Genomic DNA, 16,925 nt, shown 5'->3' on the forward strand with positions numbered 1-16,925 from the left:
ATTTATGTTTATGTCTTTACATAAAGTTAAGTGTATTGACAAACATAGTAAAATAGTCTCAGAACCTTAATTTATTGATTATAAGATTATAACATTCAATAATAAATTTTATTGAATCAAATAACAAAGTACGAGTTTTAGCACATAAATTCCAACACCTAAATCTAAAATTTGCTCAGCAACATAATCTCCATTACCCAATAGAGGAGAAGAAGAAAGTGTATTAACGTAACCCAATGCTTATTCCAAAGTAAATTCAATAGGTGGCCAATCAAGTGAAGACTTGAAAATAATATAAATACAATTCATTACCTTTATCATCTTCTATAAGCTTCGTGATCGGAATAAGTTGGCTAATTTTAAGATTAAGAGAGCTATCCCTATCTTCAAATGCAAATCCACCGTTAGTAATTTCTTGTTGGTGATAAAGAAAATTTGCAACCGTCAAAATTTTCACAAAATATTACTTCTAAAACAACTTTGAGAGCTCTGGTTTCCACAAATCAGTTGAGAATCACATCCCATGTGACAAGAAGCAACATGATGTTACAATTCATGATCATTTGGACAAGAGGGCGAGAGTTTCAATAATTACTACACCAAAAAAAAAAAAAAAAAACCAATCCATTAAATCTAAACACTGTCTACGTTCCAAAAACATTCAAGAGAAATAAGCATTTCTCCAATACATAAACATAACCTATTAAATCTAAACACTATCTACCATAAACAAACATTAATGAGATCCTTCTACAATCTACAAATAAATCAAAAATACATTACACCATTTCATGGAAAAAACAAACAAAAACATAGCTTCCATTTCATCTTCCAGAAAGTTCTGTGAATGGAACAAGGTGAGTATCTTTAAGAGAGCTATCAGAAGTATCTTCTTTGAATGATGGTGGCATTGGAGGCCAAACAAATTCTTTGCTGCAAATATTGAATTGTATGATTATATTTCTCTAATCTAGTTGACGTTTAAAATACATATTACTGTAATATCAGCAGTAATATGTAATACCAAAAATGTTTAAAGTAAAAAAAAGCTAAGTCAAATCCTTCCATCTTCGTACAATTGCACAATAAATTAACAATTTACATAGTAGAACGTCAGCTAAAAAAGTATAAAACAAGCCAACTTTTGAGTTTAAAGTAACAAGAAGAAGGGTTTCATGCCAATGGTTCCCAGAAGTAAAAAAACCAAGATTATCCTTCCATTGACTGCAAGAAATAATAACCCATTTGTTGACTTTCACTACTAAGAAGTAAAAACTCATGTGTTTTTCGAAAACTTAGGCCAGCTTGCAAAGTATGCATTCATCCATAGCATTATGCAGAAAACTGATTAGAAAAGGAGATCGAGTCAAGAACTTAACTTCCAAGGGGCAGCATAAAAATTTTAAACAAAAATCTGTACAAATGTAATGTTGAGTAAGTAAAATTTTCAAGCAAATCCAGTGTCCTATTCGTGCTAAAAGATAGAAGATTTGACTTTACGAGAACTTACTTAAATCTGAACAGAAAGAATAAAACCTAAATGCAACGGTCGACTTATGTAAGAGCTAATAGGGAAAAAGAAAAAGAGAAATTCCAACTTGCCGTTCTCCATCCACATCTAGTATGAACTTCAAGCAAAAGGGGGTGAAAATAAATGGAGAAAAAAGCATAAAGTGTAACTATGGTGGTGTGGGTGTGAGACTTTAAAACGACTAAAAAGAAAATATAAGAAAATGGTTGAAAATGAAAACCATGATCGCTGGAACAATCAGTTAATACAAAAATAAGAAAAGAAAAGGAGAAGATGAAAGAAAGGGAGGCAACCTTGAAACATATAGGAACAGAGGAAAATGCAGTCCATAATGTGTTAGAGCAATGGCAAGAAGAATCCCACCCCCCCCCCCCCCCCCCCAACCTAAAACGAAGAGGTGTGGCTGTATAAACCATTAAAGATTATTACGACAAGTAGATGAAATAATCAACATACAATAGAAATCTATGCCAGAAATTGCAAAAAAATATCCCGAGTTATAGCGAGAGAGAAAAACCAAGAAATACGGCGACATTGCGAGAAAGAAGGTCGAGCAGAATGGCCTTGAGCTGAGACGGATTCAAGGCAGTGGATTGAAAAGCATGAGGAAAGTAAAGATCTTCCTGCCATGAAAGCCTTTCTGACAAGCAATCCATGGCTTCGCAACTCAATCCTTTCGCAGCCGCTGTTTACGCCGTCTCCATCTTTGTTCTCTCGCCACGAAAACAATTGGGTGTGAACCGATGGCAACGACAGTGGATCGAGTTTTCGTGAACGGAGAAGACGAATCTCGGAAGGAGACGACTGAGTTTTCATGCGAGAGATTTATGGCGACAGCGGAAACGTACACAAAAACGATGACAAAGATTTAGGGCGAGAGGTTTACGGCGACAAACGTAACAAGGAAGACGTAGAGACTTAGGCGTGCACATAACGAAGAGATTTAGAAATTTAGGGCTTTTTCTTATTTTTTTAATTAAAGAAAAAATTAATATTTTATTTTTTAAAATTATTTAGGAAAAGTATCTTGCTTGATGTTTAAAACATCAAGAAATTTGAGAAGTGACTCCCCTCCGCCTTTTCAAAAAAAAAATTCTTGACGTTTTAAAACGTATCGATATTACTTGACGTTTTTAAAATGTCAAGGATAAGTACATATCATTTGACGTTTAAAAAATGTCAAGAATGTCAAATTTATAAAAATTATTGACTTTTAAAAATGTTAAAAATTTCATAGATAATTCTTGACGTTTTTAAAACGTTAAGTAATATGCATTTTTCCTTGACGTTTTAAAAACGTCAAGAAAGCTAAGAATTGACTACCCCCATCTTTTCATAAAAATTCTTGACAGTTTTTCTTTTAAATCACCCCTTTCTTGACGTTTTTTTTTTCAAAAACCGTCAAGTAATTAAAAATACAACTGTCAAGAAAGACTCTTTTTCTAGTAGTGACATTTTTCCAAAGTATTGGTCGAGAAGCGAGCTCATTGGTGGGAGAACTAAAGTGCAACCTAAAACAATCAAAATGATCGCCAATGCTTCCAAAAAGTGGCGAACATTTGTTTGGTGTAAAAAACCACTAAAAATGCACTTCCAGCAAAGAAAATGGGCTAAGTTCAAGATCTTCTGGTGTTCGTCCCAAAAACTACGAACGACCATGCCCTGGACTCAGTGTTTTTATTTTGGGGTAAAAGGTGGTCGTTCAATGGTTTCTTTGTTTTGTATTGGTCATAATGTTTCTGAGCTTAGGGACTCAAACTCGAATGACTTTACTCTATATTTTAGTCTATATATCATAATTTTTCTGAGCTTAGGGTCCCATACACAGTTTTCCAAAGTATTGGTCGGGAAACGAGCTCATTGGAGGAAGAACTAAGGTGCAACCGAGAATGATCGAGAAGATGGCCAATTCTTCTAATAAGTGGAAAAAGTTTTTCGGGTGTCAAAAAGAACTGAAAATGTTTTTACCATAAAGAAAATGGTCTATGTTTAATAACTTCTAGTGTTCGTCCAAAATGCGAACGACAATGCCTCAAACTTAGTGTTTTTATTTTGGGGTAACAACTGCTCTTTGAACGGTTTCTTTGTTTTGTATTGGTCATAAGTCTTCCAAGCTTAGGGACTCAAACTCGAAAGACATCAGTCTACATTCCTGGCACAGTCCCATACACATTTTTCCAAAGTATTGGTCGAGAAGCGAGCTCGTTGGAGGGAGAACTAAGGTGCAACCCAAAACGATCGAAACATTCGCCAATGCTCCCAAAAAGTGGTGATCATTTGTTAGGTGTCAAAAACAACTGAAAATGCACTGCCATAAAAAAAATTGGGCTAAGTTCAAGACCTTCTTATGTTTGCCCCCCAAAAATGCGAACGATAAAAAATGGTCCTTCAACGATTTTTTTTTATATTGGTTATAAGTCATTCTAGCTTCGGGACTCGAACTCCAAAAACTTTAGTCTACATTCCAAGAATGGTCCCTTACACATTTTCCCAAAGTACATGTCGGGAAGCGAGCTTGTTGGTAGGAGAACTAAGATGCAGCCTTGGCCAATGCTTCCAACAAGTGTCGAACGTTTGTCCAGTGTCAAAAACCACTGAAAATGCCCTTCCAACAAAAATGGGCTAAGTTCAAGAACTTCTAGTGTTCGTCCCAATAAAATGCGAACGATAATGCCTCAGACTCAATTTTTTTATCTTGGGGTAAAAAGTGGTGTTTCAACGGTTTCTTTGTTTTGTATTGATCATAAATCTTTCGAGCTTCTGGACTCAAACTCTAAAGACTCCTGGCATGGTCCCTAAAAAAATTTCGAAAGTATAGGTCGAGAAGCAACTTCGTTGGAGGAAAACTAAGGTGCAAACCAAAACGATTTAAAAAATGACCAATGCTTCCAACAAGTGGCGAACGTTTGTGCAGTGTCAGAAATCACTAAAAATGCACTTCTTGGAAAGAAAATGGGCTAAGATCAAGAAATTTTGGTGTTCGTCCCAAGAAAATGCGAACGACAATGCCCCAGACTCAATTTTTTTATCCAGGGGTAAAAAGTGGTCCTTCAATGGTTTCTTTATTTCGTATTGGTCATAAGTCTTTTGAGCTTCTAGACTCAAACTCCGAGGACTTTAGTCTACATTCCTAGCATAGTCCCTTACACTTTTTACCAAAGTATAGGTCGGAAAGTGAGCTCGTTGGAGAGAGAACTAAGATGAGACCCAAAATGATCGAAAAGATTGCTAATGCTTTCAACAAGTGGCGAAAGTTTGTTCAGTGTCAAAAACTAATGAAAATGCACTTCTAAGAAACAAATGGGCTAAGTTCAAGAACTTTTGGTGTTCGTTCCAAGAAAATTCAATCGAAAATGCCCCATACTCGGTTTTTTATCTTGGGTAAAAAGTGGTGCTTTAATGGTTTCTTTGTTTTGTATTGGTCATAGGTCTTTTGAGCTTCGTGACTCAAAGTTTGATGACTTTAGTTTACATTCCTAGTATGGTCCCTTACACAGTTTCTCGAAGTATAGGTTGGGAATTGAACTCGTTGGTGGAAGAACTAAGGTGCAATCCAAAATGATCGAAAAGATGGTCAATGCTTGCAACAAGTGGCGAAGGTTTGTCTGGTGTCAAAAACCACTGAGAATGCACTTTCAACAAAGAAAATTGGATACGTTCAAGAACGTCTGGTGTTCATACCAAGAAAATAATAATGGCAATGCCTCGAAAACAATTTTTTTATCTCGGGGTAAAAAGTGATGCTTCAATGATTTCTTTGTTTTGTATTGGTCATAAGTCTTTTGAGCTTCTGAACTAAAACTCTTAAGACTCCTAGCATGGTCTCTTACACATTTTCCCAAAGTCAAGAAGTGAGCTCGTTGGAGAAAAAACTAAGGTGCAAATCAGAACGATTGAAAAGATGGTAAATGCTTCCAACAAGTGGCGAATGTTTGTTGGTGTCAAAAAATCACTGAAAATGCACTTTTAGGAAAGAAAATGGGGTAAGATCAAGAACTTCTAGTGTTTGTTCCAAGAAAATGCGAACAAAAATGCCCCAGACTCAGTTTTTTTATCTTGGGGTAAAAAGTGGTCCTTCAATAGTTTCTTTGTTTTGTATTGGTTATAAGTCTTTTGAGCTTCTAAACTCGGACTTTGAGGACTTTAGTCTACATTTCTAGCATGGTCCCTTACGCATTTTCCCAAACTATAGGTCGGGAAGCGAGCTTGTTGGAGGGAGAACTAAGATGCAACCCAAAATGATCGAAAAGATGACCAATGCTTCCAACAAGTGGCGAAAGTTCGTCAAATATTAAAAACAAATGAAAATGCACTTCTAGCAAAAACTTTTGGTATTCGTCCTAAGAAAATTTAAACGACACTGCCCCAGACTCGGTTTTTTTATCTTGGATAAAAAGTGGTGATTCAACGGTTTCTTTGTTTTGTATTAGTCAAAAGTCTTTTGAGCTTTATGACTCAAAGTCTGATTACTTCAATCTACATTCTTGGTATGGTCCTTTACACATTTTCTCAATGTATAGGTCGAGAAGCGAACTCATTGGAAGGAGAACAAAGGTGCAACCCAAAACGATTGAAAAGATGGCCAATGCTTGCAACAAGTGGCGGATGTTTATTCGGTGTTAAAAACCACTGGAAATGCATTTCCAACAAAGAAAATTGGATACGTTCAAGAACTTTTGGTGTTCGTCCCAAGAAAATATGAATGACAATGCCTCGAACACAATTTTTTTATCTTGGGGTAAAAAGTGGTGCTTCAACGAATTCTTTGTTTTTTATTGGTCATAAGTCTTTCAAGCTTCTAGACTCAAACTCTGAAGACTCTTGGCATGATCCCTTACACATTTCCCAAAGTATAGGTTGAGAAGTGAGCTCGTTGGAGGGAAAACTAAGGCACAAACCAAAACAATCGAAAAGATGACCAATGCTTTCAATAAGTGGCGAACGTTTGCCTGGTGTCAAAACCCAATAAAATGCATTCGCCCAAGAAAATGCGAGCGACAATGCCCCAAACTTAGTTTTTTTTATCTTGGTGTAAAAAGTTGTGCTCCAATGCTTTCTTAGTTTTGTATTAGCAAAAGTCTTACGTGCTTTCAGACTCTAACTCTAAAGACTTCAGTTTACACTTCTCGTAGGGTCCCTTACACATTCTCTCAAAGTATATTCCTTGAGATAGTTATTTATTTTTGTGAATTTATTACACCAGAAGTCCTTGAGCCTAGCACCTTTCCTTCGATCCGGGTACTTCCGGGGGATTTCCTTCTGAGAATAGATGAGAATAGTTCCAATTTCTTCTTCACTGAAACCTTCTTCAACGGAAGCCACTGACTCTGGTCGAGCGGGTGGGTTATTACACATTCTCTCAAAGTATACTCCGAAGCAAGGTCAGACGAAAAGTAATCTGTCTAGAGATCGAATGAACTTGGATTTATCCTGATCTCATTCGCTGAAACCGAAAACAAGTGAATTCCAACAGAATGGCAGAGGCCAAATAGGGTTACGAGACTGAGAGAATCTATTTCTTTTGCTAAAGCGGAAAGAGAAAGCCTAGGGGACGGTCACCGACTCCATCAGCAATGACTCAAGACTCCCTATTCACCTATAACGGAAAAGAAAGAGATTTTTTCTGTTCATGAAGTATGTTCACCCTTTCTCAAGGGGAAAGAACTGGAATGTCTTCAAGGAAGAAAAGGTGTGAGCTTCACAAATGAAATTAGGGCAACTAGCCGACTCGGCAGATGAATGAAAGGGCTCGGCGGTCCTTCGTTGTTGTAGATCTCTCTCATTTCCCTTTGGATAAATTGTTCTTCAGAGCTAGCCTTCTCGATCAGCTACCGGGTTAGTGGGCGGGCAGTCCTAGTCTCTTGAGAAAGCTTAGTCCCCTCCTACCCCACGTAGCGGTCAATCTGGCTTCTTAGCTTCGGAAAGAGAGTGAGACTCATGAATCTAGAATAATGGCTTTCCTCTCCTTCTAAGAGCAGAGTGGAAGGGTCAAAGAATGATCGAGGGGCAAGGACCGGTACGTGCGTCTTTCATTGCTGAACTTCTCTCTCTCGCATTTCTAAAAGAAAAGATAGGGTGAAACTACCCTAGACCGAGAGGCGTGGCCCGGTTCATCGCTGAAGTTAGGTCGGTTGACGAAGTAGCGAGACCTGAAATGGAAGAAAGTCTAGGGTGCGGGATAAGTAGGTCTTTCAGGAGCGAGCCTCGTTCATGGATGAAGATCGGTACTTCCTTATTCCAAGTTCCTTCTTTTCTTGCTTCCACCCATAGGCTTGATCGGTATAGGTTTGGAAGCCTAGGGTCCAATTCTGAATTTGAGTCCACAAATTCTTTCCCCTGAAAGACGGTTTAGTGAACCGCAAGGAGAATTTCCTTTCCCCAAGAAAATGGGTCTTTAGTGGCATATGCACCTAGGTCAAAAGCCTATACCTACATCATCATCTACATCGACCCTATCGGTGGTCACACCTCTGATCCTGATATTATGCCTCCTTCCCTTCTCCTTTCCAGTCGCTTCGTCAATATTCTTTGAACCGCGGAGTGGGGTTGTGCTAGCTCGTCGGGCGATGTCAACAAGGTCCTTCGCTCCGGACCCGCGTAGTGGGATTCGACGTGATCTTACCTATTTCAGTATTATTGGGTGCCTTCTTCTCCTTATCATTGGGATTCTATTCTTTTCAGATAGTGCTTCTTTCCCCGTCCGAAGGACTCTCTGAAATCCACTAAAAGATTCTAGAAAGCAAATAGAAGCTTGATAATAGCTTTCGCAGAGTGGAGGCGGAGTAAGGAGTTGACACTTTCTTCTCCTTAAAGAAGAACTGAAAGCGCGTAGTGGGCTACAACTAAGGATACGGACTCCACTTCCCTGTGAGCAAGAGCCGCAGCAACCAGTGGTTTAACCTGAACTACTTCTCTCTCAGACACTGATGAAACTTAAGGATTCTCCTGCAGCTGCCAAAGAAATCAGATGACGAAGACTGGGAACCTTCCCTAGATTCCTACCTCTGATACTACACCTCTGAAGGTGGAGCCATTACTTTCGAGTTCATTCCTCAACAGAAAAAAGAACGGAATTCCTGGACAGTAGGCTTGGGCCGTATTCATCTAGTTCATTATGCCTTTGGTTGGGAAAGGAAAGAGCAACTAAAGCTTATATTAAAGAAGAACTGAAAGGGAGAAAGAAAGAGATGCTGGCTTGCCTCCGATGTCTGATTTAGGCCTTTCCCTGCGCTTCCTTTCCCTCTAGTACTCTCATTATTGGCTTCTGCCTCTGTGCATCTTGGGTCGCCTCTCCCGCTACGTGGGGGTCAAGCTCCTTCCCGCCTTACCTCCAGTTCTCGCTTCGCTTCGCGCCTTCTCTCCTTTCAGTCGAGCCCTTGGGCAGTCAAAATTTGATCCTTTATATAGAAAGTGGCATAAAGCGCTATTTCATGCGAAAATGAAAGAAAAAGGTTTCCGTCAACTTCTGAAATCGGAAAGAAAAAGTTTGAGTTCCATGAACGAGGATCAATGAAATATGACGGTTTGCATTTGCTTAACATACGAGTTTTGGTACAAATAGACTGATATCGAGCCTTTATTCTTCAATCTGATTTTCACCCTTTATTCACAAGTCCGGAGTCCGAAGGACTATCCATATTCAAAACCCTTGTTTAAATTAAAGCAGTGAGGACTAGCTTAATTAGTCCAAATTCTTTGAGCCTGATTTTGCAGATAAATGCGCTTGGCTTCGCCCCTTTGCCGTAGGTGAAGAAGGCCTATCTCCTTTGTCGGCGTAAAAGTTGGGGTGCTTTTTCACATCTTTTCTTAGGGAAATGACCATTTTGCTAACTTTTGGCTCATATAATAATGAATGCAGCAAATGATGAAAATCAGTTCCATTAACAGGTCCAGATGCTTCATGATTTTGGATAGCTCTGACTTTGAAAACCGAAGGTTCAAAGAATATTGACAAGACTGGAAGGTGCGAAGCAGCTCGACTAAGAAAAGAAGGAGAGGAGTCCGTTAGGACTCTCAATCTCTTCATTCATGTCTTAAGCAAATGATCTGAGATCAACTCATCCTTTCATTCATTGCCTTTTCTCGGTTCTTGCTAAATGTGAGTTTTGAGACTGATCTAATGAGAAAAGATCTTTTTTGACTGATTTTGACATATGAAATTTCTTCTTTTTCTTAGCTCAAATGAAGAAAAAGCTAGGTTTTGGGCCTATAAAGTAGCAACTTTTCAAGTCAAATGCCTGATTTTGAACTCTATTATCGTTAAATAGAAAGATGAGAAAAAGGAAGAAAATGCAAGAAAAAAGACGGGAAAACGCAATGAAAGAAGAAAGCCTATCAAAGAAATTCACAGACTTTGATGAGAGTTCTAGTTTCTGGTCCGGATAAAGAGAGGATCAAGAAAGTCAAATGGGTGCTTTTTCACTCAATTATCGTAGAGTAGATAGAGTCTCTATTTATGCTATTTGAGTGGAAAAAGAAGAAAAAATCCCGGGGTTTTGAAAAAAAGAAGAGACTTTTTCTATCTCATTTGCTTAAGACATACAAGTAGGAGGTTCTTTGAAAGAAATGAAACTACCACGGACCGCTTCTTTCGGAATCCTAATCTGTGGATGAAATTCAGAGGCTGTATCTATCTCTTTAGGCAGGGGACCTTGAAGAGGTTCTTTCTCTTGCTTGATGAATATCACGATCTGAGTTCTAAGGCGGCATATTTCTTTACTCAAGATCTCATGAAATATGCTTTTCACCTTTCTTTTTCCCTAGATTAAGGCAAGAGCCTGCCTTTGAATAAGGAGTCTTCTTTTCCTCAAACTAGGTCTGGGTGTGAGGCTTCTGGCAGCCACTCTCCTATCCCTGAATCACAAGGGGTCACTCCGATCTGCAAGTCCTCCAAGTTGGAAAGATTCTCAGAGGTCCCCAGGGGTCAGAGTCATCGGAAAATGTGGATGGTAGTTGGTCGATTCCCTATTCCGGACTCCTAAAAGACTCAAATTCCTAGGAAGAAGAACTCAAAGGAATAACCTCCGACTCAGAAGAAAGAAGAAATTATTGACTTATTTGATAGAATGGATGGAAGAAGATCTCTTGCCGGAAGCTCTCACTCAGTAGGGAAGGGAATTAGACCTAAATAAAGACCAAAAAAGAAAGAGGATCTCAGCCGCTTTCTTGGAGAGGTCAAGAAAAAAGGCAGCAGGATCAGTTCCACTTGTGGAAGTTCTTGTCCCAGTAGTGCCTGGTGTTGACGCTGCCCACTAATGGTCAAGGGCTAAAGGATGAATACCATTCTCCCCAGAAAAAGGCCATTGTCCGCATCTATTCTAAGAGATTGAAGATAGATTCTCATCATACTCGTTGGACACCCCGGAAAAGAAAGAACTAGGAAAAGCGCGCTCTCCCCCCGGCCCCTCGCTAGCACTCGCCGAAGGGATCTAGGGCCTTGTCAGGGAAGAGAGACTTCCAGTAGTAAGGAATCCTTATTGTTCGGAGTTGATCGTCACAGTTTGGTCGGCCTAGTTTGTGATTCAACCCGCGGATACAAGGAAGAGATTCAGAGCTTTCTAAACGAGGAGACTAAAGAGGAGATTGACTAGGGAGGACAAAATTCAAGGTTTTGGGCTATGCTAGCTCTCCGCAATATTCTTTGCACCTCAATTCAACCATTATCGTGATATAATCACAGTCTAGAAAAGAGCTATTTTAGTGGAAAAAGAAGGCAAAAATCCCGGGTTTCCGCAATGTGAGAATGTACCTACGGAATCTCTCTCATTTGCTTAAGACATGAAATGAAATTCAATCACCTGGGAAAGTCACAGGAGCAGGTCGGTCGGCCTAGTTTGTGAGGAGTCCTCGGAGTAGAAGTCAACGGACGCCGTGCTCCTCCGGGAGCCCGATCAGAATCTCGACCTCGATCTCGAGTCGAGTCTAAAAAGGGTAGATTCAAGGCATATTTCATTCCGCCTCGTCCTTCCGCGCTCCGCTTTCCTTAAAGAGGTCCTCCGGGTTTTCCTCAACTCAAAGTCGACCTAAAGATTGAAGGGCTGATTCGGGGTTCCGTAACCCTTTCTTTGAACATAGAGGGGACAATTCAATCTTCTTTGAACTGGGGTCGGCATGCCTTTGAATAAGGAGTCTGATTTTCTTGGCCTACCTAGTCCTCAGGCATCTTTTTCTTTGACCTCTTGGGCTTGTCCTTTCCTTTTCCAGCACATGAACTTGAGGCCTGACTCGAGGGGTACTAAGGCAAATCTTCGGACATTCCTTTCCTTTTCACGGAGTTGAGAGATGGAAGAAAGACAAATCTTCTTTGAACCTCCCGCCTGGACATGGGAAAAGGCTTTGCCCTTTTGAGTTCTTTCGACAGGTAAGGGATTGGAGCATACCGAGTTTCCACTCCTTTGAGAATATTGTATTTGAGGACGGGGTGCTCAATTACCCTTCCCGTGCTGGCCGAAAATACAACCGCAAAAGAAAGCGGAAATCAAAGCAATATTCTTAGCGCCTTGTCCAAGTCTCCTTTGGAGTAGACGATGTCCCCAGGGAGAAGAGTCATCGGCCGGCAAATGTGGAGGGGAGCTTCTCTTTTACGAAATTCATGAGTGAATTCAAAAGGACAAAGCAAGACCAAGGGCTCGGTGGAAGACCTTTCTGTGAAGGAGAGAGCAAGAACAGCTGGAATTGGACATTGGTGTCCTTGACGAACCTTCTTTCGTACTTCCCATCGAGACGGAAGCCCTGCTTTATTTATTTATTAGGGTAAGTTGCAGGGTGAGTATGGCATGAATATAATTGCCCTGGACGTCCGTCCCGGTCATATGGGCTCTCCAGCTTGTCCTCCTTGAACTCGTCGACGATCCAGAGGTCAAAGAAAAAGATGCCTGAGGACTAGTTCTTCTTCCTTTTTCCCACCGAGTAAATGCGCAAGCCCCCTTTGTGCAAGAGCCTCATGATCAGTTTCTTTTGGGTACTGGGAGGACCATAGACCAGGAGCTCTTTGCTTGGGCCGCTAGAAGACAAGGTTGGTTGCGATCCAATCCAAAAGGAGAGACTCTTCCTGCAACTCCTCGGCAGTGTACTCTTTCTTTGGGCCTACCTCTAGACTCAAGAAAGGGTATGAGCCGCTCTAGGGCAGACACATTCTCTTCCTTCATAAGCTGGGGCTGGGATGGGAGTCTTGCCAGAGGTTTCGGACGGTATTGTACTTGGAGTAGGTAGATCCGCCATGTCGGGATCCCCACTAATTCAGATGAGTGCGCCTGAGAATCCTGCTACTTTTAGAACTGACCCCAGATATACGGCTTTTGATCTGATTGATCTTGCAAGATAGGCACGCAGGCTTCCCCAAGCTTGTGATTGAAGGAAAGATTGTCTGTCTGCCTTCCCATTCCTGACTGAAAGGCTCCCCTTATTTGAGTGGTTGCGGTCCGGTATTTCATGCATTGGGAATCGGGACCTGGCCCGACTCACCATTTCCATTTCCTCCAGAGAAAGAGTATTTCCCCCCTTTCTTTCCTTTCCGATTGTTCCAGAGTGAGAGGAGAAGGAACTTTCGGATATGACTAGAAAGAAAGCAGAGGAGCTTTCTAGCTCCCTCCCTATATCTGGGACCGGGACTCACGGACTTCCTCTTCTTCCTATTCCTAATAATGAGGGGATTGGATTCCTCTTCTTCCTAATCTAATAATGAGCAATCCGGACGGAAGAATAAGGAATCTCGGGAATAAGAAGAATAAGGAATCGAGTCGTAAAAGAAAGCGGAAATCTTCTTTGAACCTCCATTCAAGAAAGGGTATGAGCCGCGGAGCTCGAGGAAGGTTGGAAACCGCCCTCTTCCTAAACAGTAGTCGGACCGAAGGGAAGGAGATGTGGATGCTCCCTAGGGAGCCCAGCCCTCCCTAGATATGGGACCGGTACTCCCGGACTGCCCCTTCCTAAGAAGGATAAGGAGGATCTTCAATGAAGGAAGAATACGGATACGGAGGATGAAGTGACTTCCTAATCATCCCATCCTAATAATAAGGAGTAGAGCTTTGACCTTGGGTCAGTTTCCTTCCTCTGACCTCCTCCCAAGTGAGAATACGGTATTTGACTAGTAATGCGGATTAAGGAAGAATAAGGATTTCCCCCCAGCCAGCCCCTCGTGGGTGCCGGAGCCGGACGACGGCCGGGGAGAGCACCAGCCTTCGTTTCCAACCTTTCATTGGTCTCCTTATCGATCCAACCTTTCATTCTGGTCTCCTTATCGAGGAGAGCTTTGAACCAGCCTTCGGTTCCAACCTTCCCGGAAGAATAAGGAATGGAGTAGAGCTCGGGTTGTAGCTGTCTCCTTTCTTTGCTATGACTTTCTCTTCTATGAGTGGTAGCTGTCGCTATTCAAGGGGAGTTTAGGACTTAAGGCTTGAACCCCAACCCCAAGGGGTAGCCGCCGGCCTGACTGGGACTCTTTTCTTCGGGGAATATGTGCTTGGGGAAGGTATCTCCCTGAATTTCCCGATTGAGACTGAATTGAGACGGAAACTGCCAATTCAAGAGTGGCTTGCATGCTTGCATGCTTGCATGATTGAGGTTCCCCGTTTGTTGGTCGATGCCTCAGCCTCAAGTCACTTTCTTCTTTCTCCTCTTCCCGGAGGTCTATCTATTCCAACCTCAAGCGGTCTGTCTTACCTTTCTTCCTAGTGGTAGTGAGAGGTTTCCTTGTGATTCCCTGTCCCAGTCGCTGTAGTTTCGGAACTAGTTTGATCCACTCTTTATATGCCTCTCGCTTTAGGAAGATTTCATACCCGATCCGCCTTCTAACCTGCACGGGAGAGCATATTCTACCCTCTGAAAAAAGAGAGAATGATAAGGGTCCTATGATTCCCTTTCTGACTCAAACTTGTATTCATTCAATGCCGGAATCAGACCTCTACCTATGGGATAAAGCAGGAGGTCCGAACCCCTCCGTGGGTTTCTGGCCGGCCTTCCTAGCGCGCAGGTGCAGTTGCTAAATCTGCTCAATTTCCTTTGAATCTATGGTTGATGAACTAGAAAAGAAGAGAGTAGAATTCCAATTAGAACTATGCAAAAAATTCAGTCGCTTCGATCATTCTTTGACTCATACTCAAGATCCTTCATTCTCACTCTGATTCAAACCTACTAAAAAGGTTCATCGATAGTCGTCCGGAGGACTTGTTTTTATCCATTTCATTCTTGCGGTATATCGGTATTTGAGATCAAAAAGATCTTTTGATGGAGATAATAGAAAACTACTCAATCTTCTTCCCTAGGGCTTCTCCCAATTCGACCAGGTCCCCGTGAGTAGGACTTCGTCCATAACATAATCGGCAGATCCAAGATGTACTCCTACAAGTAAAGGGAGAATAGGCTTCTTTGTCTTTGAAAGGTTATGATTCAGAAGAAAAATACCAATTGAGAAATCAGGCCAATGCATCGCGGGCCCATATATATATATCGTCTGCTAATACACGACCAATTCATCTTTGGATAAGAATGCTTTCCGGAATCATCCTATTTCCAGGACTCACGTCAATCCCTCGGATGCTTCCACAATCGGTTCTACGTACAAGAATGTCTTGAACTACTGAAAGAAGTCTACGTCTAAGATATCCCGATGTTCGTAGATCAGTATCCACAACTCCTTTCCCTCTAGGTCAAGCTGCTTTCGCTCTGAACCTGACAGTCGAGCCGCTTTCGCTCTGAACCTGACAGTCGAGCCGCTTTCGCTCCTTTCCGCGCTCCGTAGCAAGAAATTCTATATTCAGTTATGGGTAAATCAATCATTTGTCCTTGTGGATCTGAGATTCATCCTCTCATACCTACTAATTCATTGGTCACCTCGTCAAATCTCTCTCCCGAAAAAGACATTATATTATATGGAGTGATTTGAGGCTTCTTTGATGAATTTCTTCTCGCAAATATGAACTTGACGCATACCCAATGGACTGGCCTCATTTATCTACTGCGTCTACCTCGACTTTACAAAATCAAACTGACTTTTTCAGCATCTTGGACTAGTTAGAAGGGATTGTGAAAAGATCAAAAATGCCTAATTCAATGGATGTTGGCGGAAGCCCAGAGTAGAGTGATTTTGATCCAGGATCGGCCGAGCCATTCCGAACTATTAATCTGCTAATCAGTCCTTTAATGGCAGTTCCATCTATTACTTTATTGTCTTGTGAAAGACCAGATCGGCCCCTTCCGCCATAAGTACCTCCATATTTTTCTGAGTGGGGTTCGACAATAGGTTTGAGTCATAGAAAACTTCCTTTTCTCGATCTTGATTCGCGTAGAAATTCATAGGCTTTCTCCCAAGAACATCGATCAGTCTCAGGATAGGCTTTTCGCTTCGCGCCTTGCCTAGGCTCAAAAAAAGACCTTGTTCATTGATTCCTTTTGAGTCGAGTTATAACCTACGGACGGACCCTTATTTATTCCAGATTCATATGACCTTCTTCATTGACCATTCTTTTCATGAATGAATTGAGAATGAAACCTATGAATTTTTGTAATCAACGACCTTGTAATCCTTAGCGAAAATGAACAAAAAGCTAGGGCTCGACTGATAAGGAGAGCAAACCACTTTGTAGCAACTTTTCATGAAAAATCTTGAATTTTTTCTCTATTATCGTTCAATATCAAGATGAGAAAAAGGACCATTTTGCAAGAAAAAAGACGGGAAAAGGCAATGAAAGAAAGGATGAGTTGATCTCAGATCATTTGCTTAAGACATTCATTCAGAGATTGATCAAGATCAGAAGAAGAAAGATAGAAAAAGCTAGAACTACCGAGAAAGAAAGAGGCATCAAAATAGTTCAATTTCTTTCTCTTTTCTTTCAGTTTTTAGTCTCGCTATTTGTTCATCAAAGATTCTTCCTTCTTTTCTCCTTGCCTAATTCATTCATAATATGGATTTCTCTCATTCTTTTCTTTGGTTTTCATTTGGAGGTTCATGAGAAGATGATGTCAGTGATCCACTACGCCTTTCAACCTTTCTCCCTGAACTATTTGAAGGAGCCTGAATTCACAAGGGAAGGAGTGGGCAAATGCCTTCTTTCTTAGTTTGAATCTCGTTTTCGCAAATTCTTTGCCCCTTGGCTGGCCCTCTCTTTGGGCAGAAAGAACTGGCGAGACCAGTACCCTTGTTTTGATCCATTTCATTGTTGGGGAAGCAGAAAGGTAAAGGTCAGAGTCCGATCGATCAATCCCCACTCCGCGGTCAGCTGAAAGATGCGATCTGGCCGTCGGCCTATTTCTTTCTTTCTTTGACTTTTACGTGGGATGCAAACTAAACCATTAGCACAGGCATTCCAGGCAATGATTCGACTTCTTATCTTGGGGATTCAACCCCTATTTATTTATGGATGTTCATTGAGCGAAGGACTGATTTTTGATGGTTTCT

At 41.1% G+C, this 16,925-nt stretch overlaps 1 protein-coding gene across 1 annotated transcript; it reads right to left on the bottom strand.

Annotated features, from left to right (window-relative positions):
- Positions 1-607: 607 nt before the first annotated feature.
- On the bottom strand, positions 608-2,464 carry LOC103502888 (uncharacterized). Its single transcript, XM_051088219.1, has 2 exons — positions 2,049-2,464; positions 608-933 (listed from the first exon to the last, which is right to left on the bottom strand). Exons 1-2 carry the CDS (start codon positions 2,345-2,347, stop codon positions 825-827), a joined length of 408 nt encoding a protein of 135 aa, XP_050944176.1. The 5' UTR covers positions 2,348-2,464; the 3' UTR covers positions 608-824.
- Positions 2,465-16,925: the final 14,461 nt, after the last annotated feature.

This window comes from Cucumis melo, chromosome 8 (assembly GCF_025177605.1).
Source record: "Cucumis melo cultivar AY chromosome 8, USDA_Cmelo_AY_1.0, whole genome shotgun sequence".
Classification (NCBI taxonomy): domain Eukaryota; kingdom Viridiplantae; phylum Streptophyta; class Magnoliopsida; order Cucurbitales; family Cucurbitaceae; genus Cucumis; species Cucumis melo.

What these genes read in the sequence shown, in the direction of transcription:
- LOC103502888 (XM_051088219.1), bottom strand. Translation starts at nt 2,347, where the DNA reads ATGAAAACTCAGTCGTCTCCTTCCGAGATTCGTCTTCTCCGTTCACGA. An exon ending in CAATGTCGCCGTATTTCTTG is followed by an intron (nt 934 to 2,048) that starts GTTTTTCTCTCT and finishes CAATATTTGCAG; the next exon opens with CAAAGAATTTGTTTGGCCTC.